Here is a 15,895-nt window from a genome sequence, read left to right on the forward strand (position 1 = left end):
GGGGGGGGGGGGGGGGGGGGGGGTTAGCGCAGACACCGTTACCTGCTAATTAGTGCTAACATATAAATAAAATAATACTAGAATTGCACTCACCTCAAAAGAAACAGCAGCAAAGACTTTGTCACGTTCTGTCAGATTATTTGTCCAATATTTGCATGAAAAATCCTCCAAAAGGCACCAACACTACAATCACAGTAGAGAGGTCACGTTCAGTGACTCGAATTAGCCGAGGTGACGCCTAGCAGACAGCTAGTGGCCTGTGACAGTACCCACCTGTCACTCAAAGTGACCACGCCCTCAATTACTCATAACTTTAAGCCCTATACAGAAATGTAATACATGACTTTTAAAAGGAAGAAACCTCGGACAGACGCAGACTCATGGTGGGCGGCCGTCTGCCTCGACCGGTTGGGTTGAGAGGAGAGGAATGGGGGAAAGAGGAGAGAGAGATAGAGAGGAGGGGAGAGACCAGCTGTATATACTGTTAGATGTGATACCTTTGGTGTAATGGTGTTATCACCATTGTGATGGATGGATGGAGAAAGGGAAAGAAAGAAGAGGAAGAGTGGAGAGATGGAGAGAGAAGAGGTAAGGGTTAAGGGAAGGGGTGGGGTTATGAGGGGAGAAAGGAGGTTACTCCTCTCTCGTCTTTTTTTCTCGTACGTCTTCTTTTCCCTCTTCTCTTGCTCCTGCTGTTCTCTCTTTTCAGTCTTTCCTTCACCTTCTCAAATGCCCTTTTCTCTTTCTTCTCTCTGGCTTCCCTCTCTTTCCTCTCCTTCCTCAGTCTCTTTTCTTCCTCCTTCTTTGTCTTCTTTCGCTCTTTCTTGAGCTACGCTTCTCCTTGTCCGTCATTTGGCCGAGTTCCTAGAAAAGAGAGAAAACATATATTGAGTATTTTCTCTGAACAAGCTGTCAATGCAACAAGTCATTACTCAATCAAAATGATCAGATGAGGTGGCGTACCTGGAGCTCTATGTTCTTCTGTGTCAGCAGCTGGATCTTTTCCTCCATTTGGCTCATTTTGCCGAGCCACTGCTCCTCCATCTTTTGGGCCTCTCTCTCCAGCTCCTGTGCTCTCTGGACACTTGCCTCCTTTGCCAGATCACACTTTTCCAGGATGACCTGGCTCACCTTCTTGTCCATCTCTTGTCCAAGTTTTTGTCTTGGTGGCCACCTCCTCCTGTCTCAAGAACCCTCTGGTCTTTTCATTCTCCATCGACCACGACACGTCGAACTTTTCACATCGGTTCTGCCAGTGGACTTTGGCCTTGTTGTACTCCACCTGCTGGGTATGGAGAGTTTCCTGAAGGGAGCGGGTTTCTGCCTCATTTCTCTCCACCTCTGTCTGACCTGGCTGTTGCTGAGCCTTGGTCAGTTTTTGTTTTTCCTCCTCCCAACTCTGCTGCTTGATGGTCATCTTCACTCTCAAATCATAATTTTCATTGGCCAGCTCCTTGTTTTGTGTTTGAGCTTCCAGCAGAGCTTTTCTGAGCGTGTGCAGGACTCTGCTGGGAACAATACATTTTTGCTTCATGGTCGCTGAAGAGGTTAATCCAGATCTCAGCCCAGTTGAGCAGCTATGGGAGTTTTGAACTAATGTGTTACACAATGTCCTCCATCATCAGAACACCAAATGTGAAAATAATCTGACCTTTAGAGTCTTTGACAAAGAGCAGCTGTTTTGAAGGCTGCTTTTTACTTCAGTTTGGTTTTCACATCCAGCGGACACAAAAAAAAAAAAAAAGGGCACAAAATGGCCAATGTAACATCTGTGAAATATTTCAACAGCAATTTCACTGGAGCCCAACTTCACCTTTGAAAATAAAAGGTCTTAATAAAAATCTGCTGTCTACAAAAGTATTTATATCTTTATAGTGTGAACTTCCTCTCTCACAAATCTTTGTTCTCTCTCTATCCTGAGAAATTCAGGACTCAAAAATTCAATAATGGCAGGTAAATAGATTTTACTGGAATGGTCTAAAAAGGCAAAGACACCAGGCGGGAAGAATCACAGTCAATCAGGCAGACAAACAGGCAGGAACAGGAAATGAAAGCTATGCAAACTAAGGTCTGAGGAGCTTGGCAATCTGACAACTGGGGAGTTCAAACAGGGAGGTATATATATACAGAGGGGAAGAGTCGGTAAATGGGAACAGGTGTGTGCAGGGTTAGGGTTAGGGGTTAAGCCTGCAGGCGGGAAAACCAGGCAGGCAGGAGTGGCAGGGTTTGAAAGTTATTGACGGTGGAAAAGTGGAGCTGCCAGACAAACAGGACAGAATGTGAGAACCATGAAACCGTCCGTAACACCCACACCACCTTACTGTGATGTTCAGCTGACATCATGCATCAGGCAGAGAGCTAGTTTAACTGAAATCGAAACTGAAAGTGTTGGACTATGATTAAAGGGGCGGAGAGAGCAAGAGGGGAGAGGCATTAGGCGAACAGCAGACAAAGGATATCTCTCAAGTCTGGATCAGAGAAAACACACCAAGGTGAGTGCTGAAATACATTTCTTTGTCTGGTCTCATTTTGATAAACACTTTTGATAGAGTTAAACTGACTGTTCCTCGCTACATTAGACACACTGGCATTAGACATCAGCACAGCTAGAAAGCGGAGGGGGGGGGGGGGGGGGGGGGTCTGACCTCAGAGGGAAATCAGAGGTTGTTTGTATTCACAGAAGCTGTAAGTTGATTATTATTTTTAATGTTCTGACCAATTTCACAACTTCAATCTAGGCTGTGTGCTTGAATCTACTGCTTCATTAAACTGTATTAGATCAAATCAAATAAATTTCATTTATATACAGTAGCACCAAATCATAACTGAAGTTATCTCAGGGCACTTTCTATATAGAGCAGGTCTGTAGTCTTTACAGAGACAAGTCTCTGATGCGATTTGAAGGTCATTTGTAACCTTCACCATTGCTGTCTCTGTGCATTGATGGACTCTAAACCTCTTTGTCAAGGATCTTAGATGAAGCTGAAGCTTAGATAAAGCTCTGTCTTTTGCTGTGTCACTTATGGGACATTTACCTCATTGTAGCTCCATTACATTTTATTGCACTGTGGAATGGATGTAATTGAGTGAGTGTGTGTAACTTGCAGTACAATGGATGAGCAGAAAGCACACATATGCTAACTGCAGCTTTTGAACTGTATCCAAATCATTTAATCATAGGCAAATCTGCTTTCACTAAAGTCAGAACTTGTTATTTTTATACAGCCTCATCACGTGAGAAACACACTAATGCCAAAAGGTCAAATACAGTTTTGGACAATGTTTGAAGGAATCACGCACCGTACATAAAAACCTTACAATATGTCTTTTGTTGGGAATCTATAAAAAAGACCCTTTAGTCCACACATTTGTTGACTAATAAGCTCGAGGAGTAACAGATGCTGGCCACCATGACAGTTCAAGATCTTAGACACAGCCTCTGTTTCCAAGTGAAAAATAAGTTAAAGTTAGATCAAAGGCAATCACACAACATTTCTCTTCTGTACGTGGAAACTTTCCACTATGTTTTATATCTCGCCACTCCCCTGTCAGTGATGTCATAGCAGCTGTATTTCTATTAACAGGGTATGGGGATAAAAAAAGATTTTTTGCCACCACTGAGCCAGATGTACAACATACAGGTTTCAGTCCACAGAGAGTAGAGAAGGCCTGTGCAGTTCAGAGTAAATCCAAGCTTTTAAAGTCTCATTACTTTCCCCTCAAATTCCTAACCCCACACTTCTGGATTCTGTTGTATTTACTGACTGTAAGAAGCTCTTATGTGACAGCTGATGATGAAGAAGAATAGGTCTTGTTTGTTTGTAATGTTTTGGTGTTGTTAGGTGAGAACCTTGAATTCCCCAAATTAACTTCAAAGGAAACATTAAATATATATTTCTCACTTGACTACTACATGGTTTAGACTTGATTAAAATGGGTTTGATAAGGTTTTCGTGGTGAGCCAGCCCTACACACTGAGCGACTGATATATCTGTTTGTATGAAAGCACTCCCCTGACACTGGGTGACTGTTCCCTCACAGATGCAATGCCACCGAGATCAGGATGCTCTGATCCCTCGGCCTCGTGGGAACTTGCCCAAAGTGTGTGCTGCGACACTGGCTGCCATAACAATAGCAGCCATCGTGTTTCTGTCTCCTGAAAGGTTATTTGGCTGGGTTGCCATGGTAATACTCATCGTGACCCTTGGCCCTCTGCTGCACGGGCTGTGTCTGCTGGCAGAGGAAATGTTGTACCATTCAAACACAAGGTGAGAGATCAGTTGGAGCACAAAGAGAGACAGATTGAAGCGTTCAATGCTTGTGGTCTGGGCTGCCTTTGATATATCTCTTAAATGTTTTTTTTGTTTGTTTTTGTGTGACTTGGCTTTGCTTTAACATTTTTCTAATTAACTGTGGATCAGTTGCTATGTGTACACTAAAAAACCACAGACAATTATAACACGACTGCAGTTCCCCTCAGCTCTATGTAGCGTTTTAGTGTCTTTCAGCTCGTTGTCGTGGTTTTAATGCCTAAATTAATGAAATGTTTCAGTGATGTTAAAATGCTAAACTGAGCATTCACCAGTCCAACAGTTACACAGTGCACACATGGTAACAGGGACAACATTACACTCTTTCCTTCTGTTATTAATTCATTTTTACCAGGTATCGAGGTCAACGGCTGCTGAGCCACGTGCTGCCAGTCTGTGGTTTGGGGGGGAAGACCCTGCTGGCTGCAGGACTGGCAGGCCTTCTGCTCTACCTGGCTGGACATCCTCTGCCACATGAAGGCCAATGTTGGAAACTCCTCTTCCTGGCCTCAGTTCTTTACACGTTGTTTAAAAGCCTAGGAGTCCTGGTGAGATCCAGACCTGACACACATACCCCTTTTCCACCAAGATGAACCTAGTGCTAGTTCTGGGCTAGTGCTCGAGCTGGTTTGTAATTGGTTCAACTTGTGATGATGTCAGTTCATACATCTCCATTTTCCCAGCAACGCTTGCGCCAAGCACATAAACAACAATGGCAGATGACATCGTAGCGTTGCAAATGTTGCTCCTGGTTTGGTGAGCCAACATTGGCATGCAAACACGGCTGGTCCAACACATTTCTGCTGCTCGTCGTGATCGCTATGATACCGCTTGTTTTTTTTAAAATGGCGGTCATCTAGTTTTGGTTGGTCTTGTTGGACGCGATAACCCCTCCCCCAGCTCCTGACGTGAGCAGTTCTTCGTTCTAGCCCAGCAGAGTGTTGGTGCCACCGTGGAACCGGTTTTCCCGGCAGGGGGCCAGTTCTTTGTCTGTCGAAACAAGAAAACTTGTTTCTGGCTCCGAACAAGCCCCAGAACTGCCTTGGTGGAAAAGGGGTAATGGACACCACTGGGATCTTGGTTTTTCTCTTCTGCTGTAATGCAAACATACAAAACGATAATCCCTTAAATATTACAAGGTAGATGTTTGAGTGTCCTTCCAGGCTGCCATTAGTTTCCATTCATACAACCATAAATACCGTAAATGGAAACATTTGACTTATGGAAAATACACTGAAAGCTGTAATAATCAATTGTGTGCTTTGGGTGCACTTACGTAATTTGTAGAAAAGAGGCTACAACATAGTAAAACAGTGATACAGCCCTTTAACTTAGCATGCAGGCACCTTGTAATGTAACTGCCATGATCCCTGATAAGCACCAGTCTAGGCAAAACGCAGCTAGAAGGCATGGAAATCTGGGACATCTCAACCATGTTTGTGCTGAAGCGATAACTACTGCAAACCAGTTTTGGGATTACATTTAAGATAATAATCCATATAATAATAAGGCAGTGTCATTCAGCTTGTGCTTCACTGCCCATAGCTAAGAAAAGCTAATCAAATACACTTTTGAGAGGGCTAATGTTAACTACTCTCAAACACAGACGGAAATGAAGGACCAGCATTTGTCCAAAACCTCATCTCAACCCAGCATTCATGGTAAATGATGTTTTGACCTCTCATTAGACCCTGCAGTGAGTGTCAGGGTGTGCCGTCATACATGAGCCCTCTGACAGGTGACACCATTCTTTAGCTCTGGCCTAGCTCCAGCCAAGTGTAGGATTACACATGTTACATCTACATTATATTGCTCCAAGACAATGGCTGGCCCCACTGGCTTGATAGGCAGTTTAATCTGAATACCATGGCCCACTCAGTAGTCCAGCTGCTCTCCCTGCTCATCTTGCTCCATTAGACTTTCAAACAGTTACTAATTAGCAACACCTCTGGCATGTCCCTTGACCTTACAAAAGAGAAAATGGTTTCAATATGTGTGAACATGTCTACAGGGTCATCAGGTGGGTACCCTCTCAATAACTGATGTTTTGCTGAAGTTGGGTCCTGAGAGCTCAACTGTCCCAGAACCACCTCCCTCTTTACATGCACAGTCACAGTGGTGGCTCAATGTGTTACCGATTTGTTCAGACATGTACTAAACACGTTTACCATAGACAGAGCTCCGGTCCAAGCTAACACAGGCCAGCGTCTCTGAGACACTTACTACTTGTGCTAGCATGAAAGCATACACTTTAGCTAACGGCAACTAGCTAATAACATGTTTGATCGTGCAAGTTCCAGCAGCCGGCAGGATACTTTCAGAAAATAAAACCAGAAATACTTCAGTCATCTTTAAAGGAAAATTCTACACTAGATAATACATTTATCTTTAACACAATATCTTTATAAGTAAAAACTGTGTCAAATGTGCTTCATGTCCTGAACAATGGGAAAAACTGGAAAGAGAAATCTCTATCTTCACAGTCCTGGTCAGTTAAGATTGTTTTAATAGAGAGGCATATTTTTACAGCTCAGCAGAGCACCATGGGAGAATTGAAAAATAGCTCAGTTTTAGCATAAGACACTTCAGACAGAAGAGTCCCTGTGAAAGACCACTTCCTGAAGGATCAGTTGATTGTAATTGAGATGGCATTTATGGAATAAAAATAGACACAAAATTCCTTCTTCATCAGCATTGACTATAGTACTCATACTGTCCTCAAAGACTTGTATAATTTTGCTCACTCTTCAGAGAAACTGGCAGCATTATAGATTCAACCCATCTCAAGCTTTCAGCATTTAGCTGTCTCTGTGTCCTGCCTTTTTCTATCTAAAAATATGCGTAGGAAAGGGCAGCTTGGGTGCAGGGATGCCCTTTTCTTTTGCCTCCTGGGCAGAGCTGAGGTGTTGTGACATCCTTCCAGCTGTTTTCTGTGGTCGATGTGCAGGGTCCATCGGAGGTGGAGGTGTCAGACATCTGCGAGGGGAGGAAGATGAACGTAGCCCACGGCCTGGCCTGGTCCTTCTACCTGGGCTACCTGCAACTGGTGCTGCCATGTCAGTAACTTAAAAACACACCACACACACACACTATGGATATTTGGTTTGTACTCATTGTCTCTTAACTTACACACCTATCATTTGCATATAAGAAGTCGTGGACCTATATCATATGATCAGTTTAGCTAGATATACTGTATATGCTTTTAAGATAACTTCTAAGCCCCAAATAGGTGTGTTTTGGTGCATTGTAGTGATTCCATAGATATGAATGTATGTGAATGGACACATTAAAGATTAAATTATTGAGTTGTGTGTTTTCCAGGTCTGGAGGATTCCATCGCATCATTTCGTGCCACCCATCAGGCCAGCAGTCCCTTCTGGGGTCGCGGCTCCAGGAAGCTCCTAATCCTTATTCCTCTCAACTCCAACATCTCTCACAAGCTGGAAGATGAAGACGACAACATCCGTTTTTATGACAACCTCCCAAACAACAACATAGACAGGGCAGGAGTCCGGGGCCGTGTCTACAAGCACAGCGTCTACAGAATACAGGACGAGCGTGGGAAGGTAGGTGTGAGCGTAAAATAACTGTCAGGCAGGGACTCTGGAAATAGGCTAAGGCAAGGAATAAACAAAAATTCACTCTTAAAGAGGAAAAACAAAAGGGCTATGAACTTAAACTATGACAAGAACAAAAATCACTCTTCTCGAGGTACAAACGACTTACTTTGGCGATCACTATGGCTGTGGACATGGACAAAGGCTCGGGTGCAGGTCGAGGACAAAGACACTCTGGCACAAGACAAGGGGAACACAGATCTAAACACATGGAGGGAAATAGGGGACAGGTGGAAACACTTAGGGCAATCAGACTGAGACACATGAGGAAGGGCAAGTGACCTGAAACGAGAGGAGAATTACTTTTCAAAATAAAACAGGAAATGACAGGACAAAACAAACCCAGGACAAGACAACTTCACCACGGTGTGACAATAACAGTGTAAAACTGTGTAAATAACAGTCTGAAATGATAGTTACAGGTCAGACTTAAAGTTTATAATAAGTTATCTGTATCAGATCACAGGTAGATACATTTCTCCTCCCAGGTTCAGTGTAAAAATATTCAGTCAGTATTAAATAAGGTTATCAGAGAACCTGAAGCTTGAATGCTGAACTACTTGTGCTGCAATTCAACTCAGTGTCAGTCTTCTTATTGCCAGTGTGGGCTGAGAGACTCGGTGTGCTGATATTTTCTCCTTTGATCAGATTTGTAAAGACTGCACTGCTTAAATGTGGCGGAGAGAGAGAGAGAGAGAGAGAGAGAGAGAGAGAGAGAGAGAGAGAGAGAGGGAGAGAGAGAGGGAGTCACAGTAAAGTGACAGACTCAAGGGACTGTTTTGGTGTGTTTTTTCCCCCAATAGTTCAAGATAGCACGTCAGTGTGTTCTATATTCAATGTTTTTGATGTAGCAAATCTAACAGTGATTGTACTCAAACTGGCTCTGTATTTTAGTCAAGGGAAGGGAAGTTTGGGGCTTCAGAAAAAGCATCCTCTGTTTCATGTCAGACCAAAAATAGCTACCAGTTATTTCAAAGTGTTTACCAGAACAAGGTTGTGGCTGTATTTTGCAGGTGCAGTCACTACACAGAGTGAGATGATGAGGAATGTTTGGCTTTAATTCCAATACACTTACGTACGGGTTTTAGGTGCTTGTTTATTTTTATAATTCTACCTCACATTTTACTATCTATCATACTTTTGGCTTCATTACATTTGTCCAACATCTATAGTTACTTCACAGATTAAGATTTTACATATGAAATGTGATTATGTGGATGCAACTAATGGTTGTTTTCACTGTAGATTAATCTGATGACCACTATTTTAATCATTCAGATAACTGCTTAATCTATAAAATGTGAATAAATGTCCACCACAGAGTTCATTATGACATCTTCATAGCTGACATCTTCAAGCCTGAAGAGATTCAGTTTACAATTATATAAAAGAAAGAAAAGCTGAAACCAATGAGTTGTTGGAGATATTGATTGAAAATTTACAATTGTCAAAATAATTGCCAATTAATTTTCTGTACTTACTTCACTATAGTAAATATGAAGTATGTAAAGTAAAGTATGTAGTAGGTAAAAAGAGCTGTACTTTGACCAGCTGGAACATTAAAATTCAGCTTACATATAAATGCATTAGTGATAACATTTCAATGATATATACACTGAAGAACCAAAACACACACACCCAAGGCTCGTCAATGTGGAGGGCAACAAAGGCTGTCCCGTCTGGTCCGAACCCAGTGAAGGGCGACTGTGGCACAAGCTGCTGAAAACTTTAATAGTGGTTATGGGAGAAATGTGTGCATCACACTCTGCTGCATAGTTACACAGTCTTTAAAAGAGACTGTGACCTTTGGTAGATGAGGCAACACAGTTTTCAGATGTAAGAGGAAGCTTGTGTTACCTCATCTAGTTTTATTGCGTATGAATGTAATATCTTGTCAATACATCATTAATATGTCTGGTATGACCATTAGTTTACAGAGCTGACGTTAGCAAACTTTAGACAGATGTTACTTTATAAACCGACGTTGCTGAGTCATTTTGCTGAGTTGAGAACTCCTCTGTGTGTGGGCTGCAGTGACAGAAACATGTACTGTCATCATGTACCCTTACTGTCACTTGTGACCACAGTGTTTGCTGTTCAGCAAGGGTTACATAGTATTGAGTAAGTTACATAGTAAGTGAACATTTTGCTTGTAATGTTTATAACTGTGACTCCGAATGCAGGATTCTACTTACTAAATATTTTCATATTGTTGCATTGCAGCTTTTACTCAAGTAGAAGGTCTGAGTATCTCTTCCACCACTGAAACAAACCGATGTTCAACTTCACATGAATGGCTGGACTGAGCCCTGTCTGCCTTACCTTACTTATTGGCTGATGGCTTTATTGGTATTTCTATTGATAAGAATATATTTCGCTCTAAACATTTCAGCATAGCATTAGGCATTAGTTTTCTTGTTTTGAACATACTTTGAGTCACAAAAGAAACACTTTACTTTGAGATATAAAAGTATCATATTCAGAGCGTAGTACATACACAGCGTGAGTACCATCTCCTGGTTAAACCTGAGAACTCACCAGGGGAGGACTAACATATTGAAGTGCGGTAACAGCACCATCTACCTGTAAAACATGGTAATCAAACATTTCTGGTGCAAGAGTGCCACAAGCTTTTAAAGGATTATCTGTTCAGGAAATGCATTTATCTCTGTTTTTTTTTTTTTTTAATGTGTGTGCATGTGTGTATGTGTGTGTGTTTCAACAGGCCCATGAGTGTGTGGTAGAGTATGCGACGCCCTTGCTGACACTCTACAAGATGTCCCAGCAGAGCAGTGCTGGTTTTGGGGAGCCTGAGCGCAGGCAGCAGGTCCTACTCTTCTACAGGACCCTGCAGGACATCCTGGAGCACTCACTGGAGTGTCGCAACCACTACAAACTCATCCTCCTCAACGGTACGAGGACAGCCAAGTGTGTGTCCGTCTGTGTGCGTGTTAGTGTGAGTGAACACACCTTGTGGCATGAGACAGACTGCTTTTAGGGGGATTTCAGGTTTTAGCTTATCCACTTCCCCACAAGGACTGACAATCAGGATTTGTGTGTTTATGGAGTGTTTTTTCTAATTTATGTATTTTTAAAAAGGTTTTGTTACACAGCGGCATTATGCTGCATGGTGTACAGCTAAAAGGAAGAGTGAAGGTCAGAGTGTCAGCGCTGGGGACTTTTCTGGCTTCGTTCCTGTTATCTTGGCCTCATGTGATGGCAGTGAGGAAGCCAGCCACACCTTTCAAACAGAACGAGCTCAGAACAGTGAAAATGATTAGAGGCAGCACGCTTAAACAAACCATACATCCTGTTTCCCTCTTCTTCTAGACGAGCATGAGGACGACCCTCACTTCCTGTCCAAGGCCATCCTCAGACACCTGCAGCAGCAGGAGAAAGAGGAGTTCTGCCTCCCCCCGCCTCCTCAACAGGAGATGGTGCACCCATTAGCAAATACTTCACGTGCCCCGCCAAGTGCCCCTCCGCTCATGAATGGCGAGTGGCACCATCCCGAGCCAATGAGCAGAGAGCCCACGCTCATGTACAGCCTGGAGGAACCTTTACCTCTGAAGGAACCTGTTGAGGACACCGACTATTACCACGGACAAACATAAACAGGAAACAACCACTGTGTTTCATGTCTGTCATGCTATATTCTTCTAACTGAAAGTTTGGGAATTAAAAATGCTACATTTCATTCATCGAGGTTTTATTTACAGACCCTAACTGAGTATTATCTGCCTGTGTCTGAATTAATATCTGAAAATATCAAATAAATACAAACATTTGTTTAGAATAAGAAGAAGAGCTATGTTTCATCTGACCTTTTCTTTACTGAACGGTTTGGTTGGTGACATGTCCCAGAGACTGAGGAGCTGCCTGTCCAGTGACAGGAACACAGAAGTTCAGACACTGACAGATTAAGATATGTGCGATCTGTGCGAATATGTACTGACTTATTTTAAGAGATCGCTCTGTGTGTAAATGGATGTATTGATCAGTCCACAGCACTGACATTCAAACAGTATGTGTACATTGGAAAAACCCTGGACAGACTGTGCAGGGAGTACATCTTGCTTCAGAGCAAAGGTAGTGAAGTTGTTTAGAAGAGAGTTTGTCATCGTCCTTCCTCCTTCAGAGAACAGGACATGATCTTCTGCACACATTGGCCCATTCAGTTAATATATAGTTAAATTAAGAGTCTGAACAAAGGTTGCGTGACATCCTGTACTCCTGTGGACACTACCAGACGGCTCACTGAGTAGTCTTTGCCTCATTTTTAAATTGAACTCAGAAATCACAGTGAGATATTCAAAATGCAACGATTTTGCCCTCAACAAATTCTGCAAACATGATTAAATGCATGAATGATGATGATTTATAATAGTTTTATTAGTGAAGTAAAATGACTATCATTTTGAAGTCAAAATGGACATTTATTATGGGTGAAACAGAGCTACAGGTAGACCAGGAGAAAGAGAAAAACAGGGGGAAAGTCCCGAAGGCAGTAGAGCTCAGAAAAAGACGTGTTTGGCAGAGTGGGGGTTGGAGGAATACAATGTACAAGAGTGTGTTTTATGACTGCGTAAACAAAAGAAGCAGTCACAAGACACCTGACACCACGCCTGTTTATCTGCATCTCACATGTACACACACACACACACACACACACACACACACACACCTCATGACCCGCAGCACTGCAACTGAAACAGCTCGGTGAGGTTACATCAGATACGTTAACAGCCCGTCTGTCGTCTCGACGGAGCAGAGGTGGGGAGGACAGAGGGATCTGATCTAGAGCACACTGCATTTACCACACAGCCTTTGAATAGTGCATATTGTAGCGCGTAGATTACAACAAAAAAAAAAGGGAATAAAACAATAGAGCATTGTTGGAACCTCAGCGGCACTTTGCATGAAGTAGGCTTGATAAGTTAGCATGAAGCTCTTTCAGATAGTGATTCCCAACCCCAACGGATATGATGAAAGAAATTCTGTTACACAAAATATATTTTGACTTTTCTATATTGTTTTTTCCTGGTGTCATTCTGTGTATTTTTTGTATCTCTTGATCCTCTAAAAATCCTTCAAAATTTAAGTCAGAGATGGAAAACTAGTCTTCTTTGGCTGAACTGCTCATAACCTCCAGGCTGAGGCCATTCCCTCTGATGAAGAGTCACAAGTAGACTTTAAAAGGAACAGTCCAACATGTTTTTACGTTTCTGTTTGACAGAATCAAGCTGTTTCCCATCGCTTTCGGTCCTAATGCAATGCTAAGCTAATTGCTGGCTCTTTCATATCACACAGACAGATAAGAGCACCATTCTTCTCATCAACTATAACCATATTTCCAAAGGGTATCACAAGTCAAAAAGTTTGGAAACCGCTGTATGAAGGTTTAAAGGTTTTGTAGGTCTAAAGTTCACTTACACTACAGGAGCTCTGATAATTCACACACATTAACCACATACAATAAAAGAGCCTTGGTCACCAGTTTAAGACCTCTGATAACACAATCTGAACAAATGAAGTACACAAAATATACTTTCTTTATCAGAGACCGCTACTGTGAAGCTTGTCAGCTTTGGAGCGGTCAGGTGCACAAACCTCAAAACCTCAAACATAAAAATATACTTTCTTTTCTCCATTTCATTTCACTGTAACCTGAAATCCTCTGGGTTTTTCCTGCTGTTGAACAGAAAACAGTCATGTGATGGCAATGTAGAATTATTTTAGACATTTTTTTATAGTAAACAGTATTTGATTAATTAAAGAAATATTTATAATTGATGATCTAGAGCAAAAACAATCACTAGTTTTAGCCCTAAACTAAACTGTGGACAGTGGTGTATTCTTAACACAGCATGACGCTTTAGCTGTAGCAGGCAATATAATCAATGTGTATATCAATAACTTGTGCTCATTTGGATGCTGGTACGAATTAGTGTGTGTTTTGATCATGTTCCGTCTTTGTTACATAAGGATTTTAAAAAACAACACTCACACAGATATGTGAGTTTTAGTGGTGGCCACAGGAGACAGGTCTGACCTGTTCTCAACTGAAAACACCACATCCCAGCCAGCTGACATCAGCTGACACTGATGGTGATGGATGGATAACACTGGCACCATTGTGACTGAGTTTACGCAGAGCAGGACACTGACTGTTTACTGAAGCAGATTTAAGGAGACTGAATATCAGTGACCTGAGCTCATCTGAACTAGTGATAACTCTGTTTCAGTTCATGGGATTATTGAATGACACACTTGTTAAGGGCGTACCTAGGTCCATGACGCCATGAGACATTAAACCTGTGACCATCATCACTCACAGTTTGTAATATTTGTTCAAGGTGAGTTTGAAAATGCAATTTTTCTATGCATTAGAGAAGAAATTCATTTGGAACTGGCAAAAAACTGAGAAGACAAATTTGAACTGACTAATGAATTAATAAAACATGAATTGTGCTGTGTGTTTTAAAAACACACATAAAAAGGCACATACAGACACATACACACACACAGACACACACACACACAGACACACACACACACACACACACACACACACACACACACATAGGTCAATATTAGTAAGGTAATGAGTGTACATTATCACCACAAGCTGTAGTTCCCCTGCAGTTCCACCGAAAGACACTTCCTCCTTGGTGGCAAGTCTTTCTGACGACAGCCTCTGGTGTGAATGTGATTGGCCGTCAGCTGAGACGCCACAGAAGGGAGATTACCCAAGAAGGTGATTCAGGCAAGTGAGGTTAACCTGCAGAAGCACTACCTTCCTACTCTTACGTCATGCCAGCAGGGAAAATTTTAAGGAAAGTAGTAGTAGCTGTGTGTGTGTGTGTGTGTGTGTGTGTGTGTGTGTCTTGTGGTCCTGAGAAGAACAAGACATTGTTCAACTGAAATTTTACGATGAACCCTGATACCAGACCAACTGAAGGGAATATTAATGACTATTCTGATAACAGTTTCCACAGTTTCCTCTGCAGCACAAATAGTTTGCAAAGTTTGTTCCACATATGCCTCTCACCTGTGGCCTGATGCATATAATACACTTTACTTATAGCACACAATGATAGCAGTTTACAATGAAATGAAAATCAGGAAAAGTTAAATAAATGGCAGATTTGGGAACAGGGGTTCAGGGAGGTGACAGGGTCAAGACCACGGCGCCCCTAAAAGTTAACTGCTTTAAAACTGATGAAGAGCGGCTCAGAGGACAAAGTGGGGACGATAGAACTGTCCTGGAAAAAGGATGTGCAGCTGGAGCTTAGTAAGATATTGAACTGAAAAGTGTATCTGGCTTTCCAGATGCAAGAACCGCTGCTCTACTTGATTTTAATCATGCGTGTGTTGCCTCCTTTTGTTTTATTTGTATTTCTGTATTGTGTGTTGTTTTATTGTGTCTGGGCATTGCCTTCTTTTCTGCTTTGCAAAAAATTTTTAATAAAAATATGTTTGAACAAAAAGAGTCAGGGAAAGGCAGCTGAAAACCAGTGTGATTGTTTATATTTCCTATTTCCTCAGTAATATCATGAAGCACTACAGTATTTCTTATAAGTCTCCCTTTGTAAACATATTGTGGATTAATTTTGAAGGAATATTTTTCATGGCGGTGGGAGTTACCGTTCATAAACCTTATGCACCTGATGGAGAAGCAAAACACAGTCCTGTGTTTAGTGGATACGCTTCCAACGCTCCACCAGGTGTGAGTGTGTGTCTGAGCAGCGTGTGTCAGAACATGTGACTCAACCTGTGAGTAAGGCAGGGCTCATGCCACCTGTCTAGACCTGATGTGCTCATACACACACACACACACACACACACACACACACACTTTACTGGACTCTCGAGTCGATACACTAGAAGCAGATAAGAAAATTAAATTTATTGGGAAGTGACATAAAGATTACCTGATGAGATTAGGAGGAGGATATTTTAGGG

At 42.1% G+C, this 15,895-nt stretch overlaps 1 protein-coding gene across 1 annotated transcript; it reads left to right on the forward strand.

Annotated features, from left to right (window-relative positions):
* The first annotated feature begins 2,314 nt into the window (after positions 1-2,314).
* On the forward strand, positions 2,315-11,735 carry sting1 (stimulator of interferon response cGAMP interactor 1). The gene is made up of 7 exons (XM_023395919.2): positions 2,315-2,492; positions 4,042-4,268; positions 4,666-4,858; positions 7,258-7,366; positions 7,635-7,879; positions 10,656-10,842; positions 11,261-11,735. The coding sequence occupies exons 2-7, from the start codon at positions 4,042-4,044 to the stop codon at positions 11,542-11,544; spliced, it is 1,245 nt and encodes a 414-aa protein (XP_023251687.1). The 5' UTR covers positions 2,315-2,492; the 3' UTR covers positions 11,545-11,735.
* The last annotated feature ends 4,160 nt before the right edge of the window (positions 11,736-15,895 follow it).

The sequence above is a fragment of the Seriola lalandi genome, unplaced genomic scaffold, assembly GCF_002814215.2.
Source record: "Seriola lalandi dorsalis isolate HSWRI2012SDOR001 ecotype SW California unplaced genomic scaffold, Sedor1 jcf7180002054971, whole genome shotgun sequence".
NCBI classification, from domain to species: domain Eukaryota; kingdom Metazoa; phylum Chordata; class Actinopteri; order Carangiformes; family Carangidae; genus Seriola; species Seriola lalandi.

What these genes read in the sequence shown, in the direction of transcription:
- sting1 (XM_023395919.2), top strand. Translation starts at nt 4,042, where the DNA reads ATGCAATGCCACCGAGATCAGGATGCTCTGATCCCTCGGCCTCGTGGG. An exon ending in TTAAAAGCCTAGGAGTCCTG is followed by an intron (nt 4,859 to 7,257) that starts GTGAGATCCAGA and finishes GTCGATGTGCAG; the next exon opens with GGTCCATCGGAGGTGGAGGT. An exon ending in TACAGGACGAGCGTGGGAAG is followed by an intron (nt 7,880 to 10,655) that starts GTAGGTGTGAGC and finishes GTGTTTCAACAG; the next exon opens with GCCCATGAGTGTGTGGTAGA.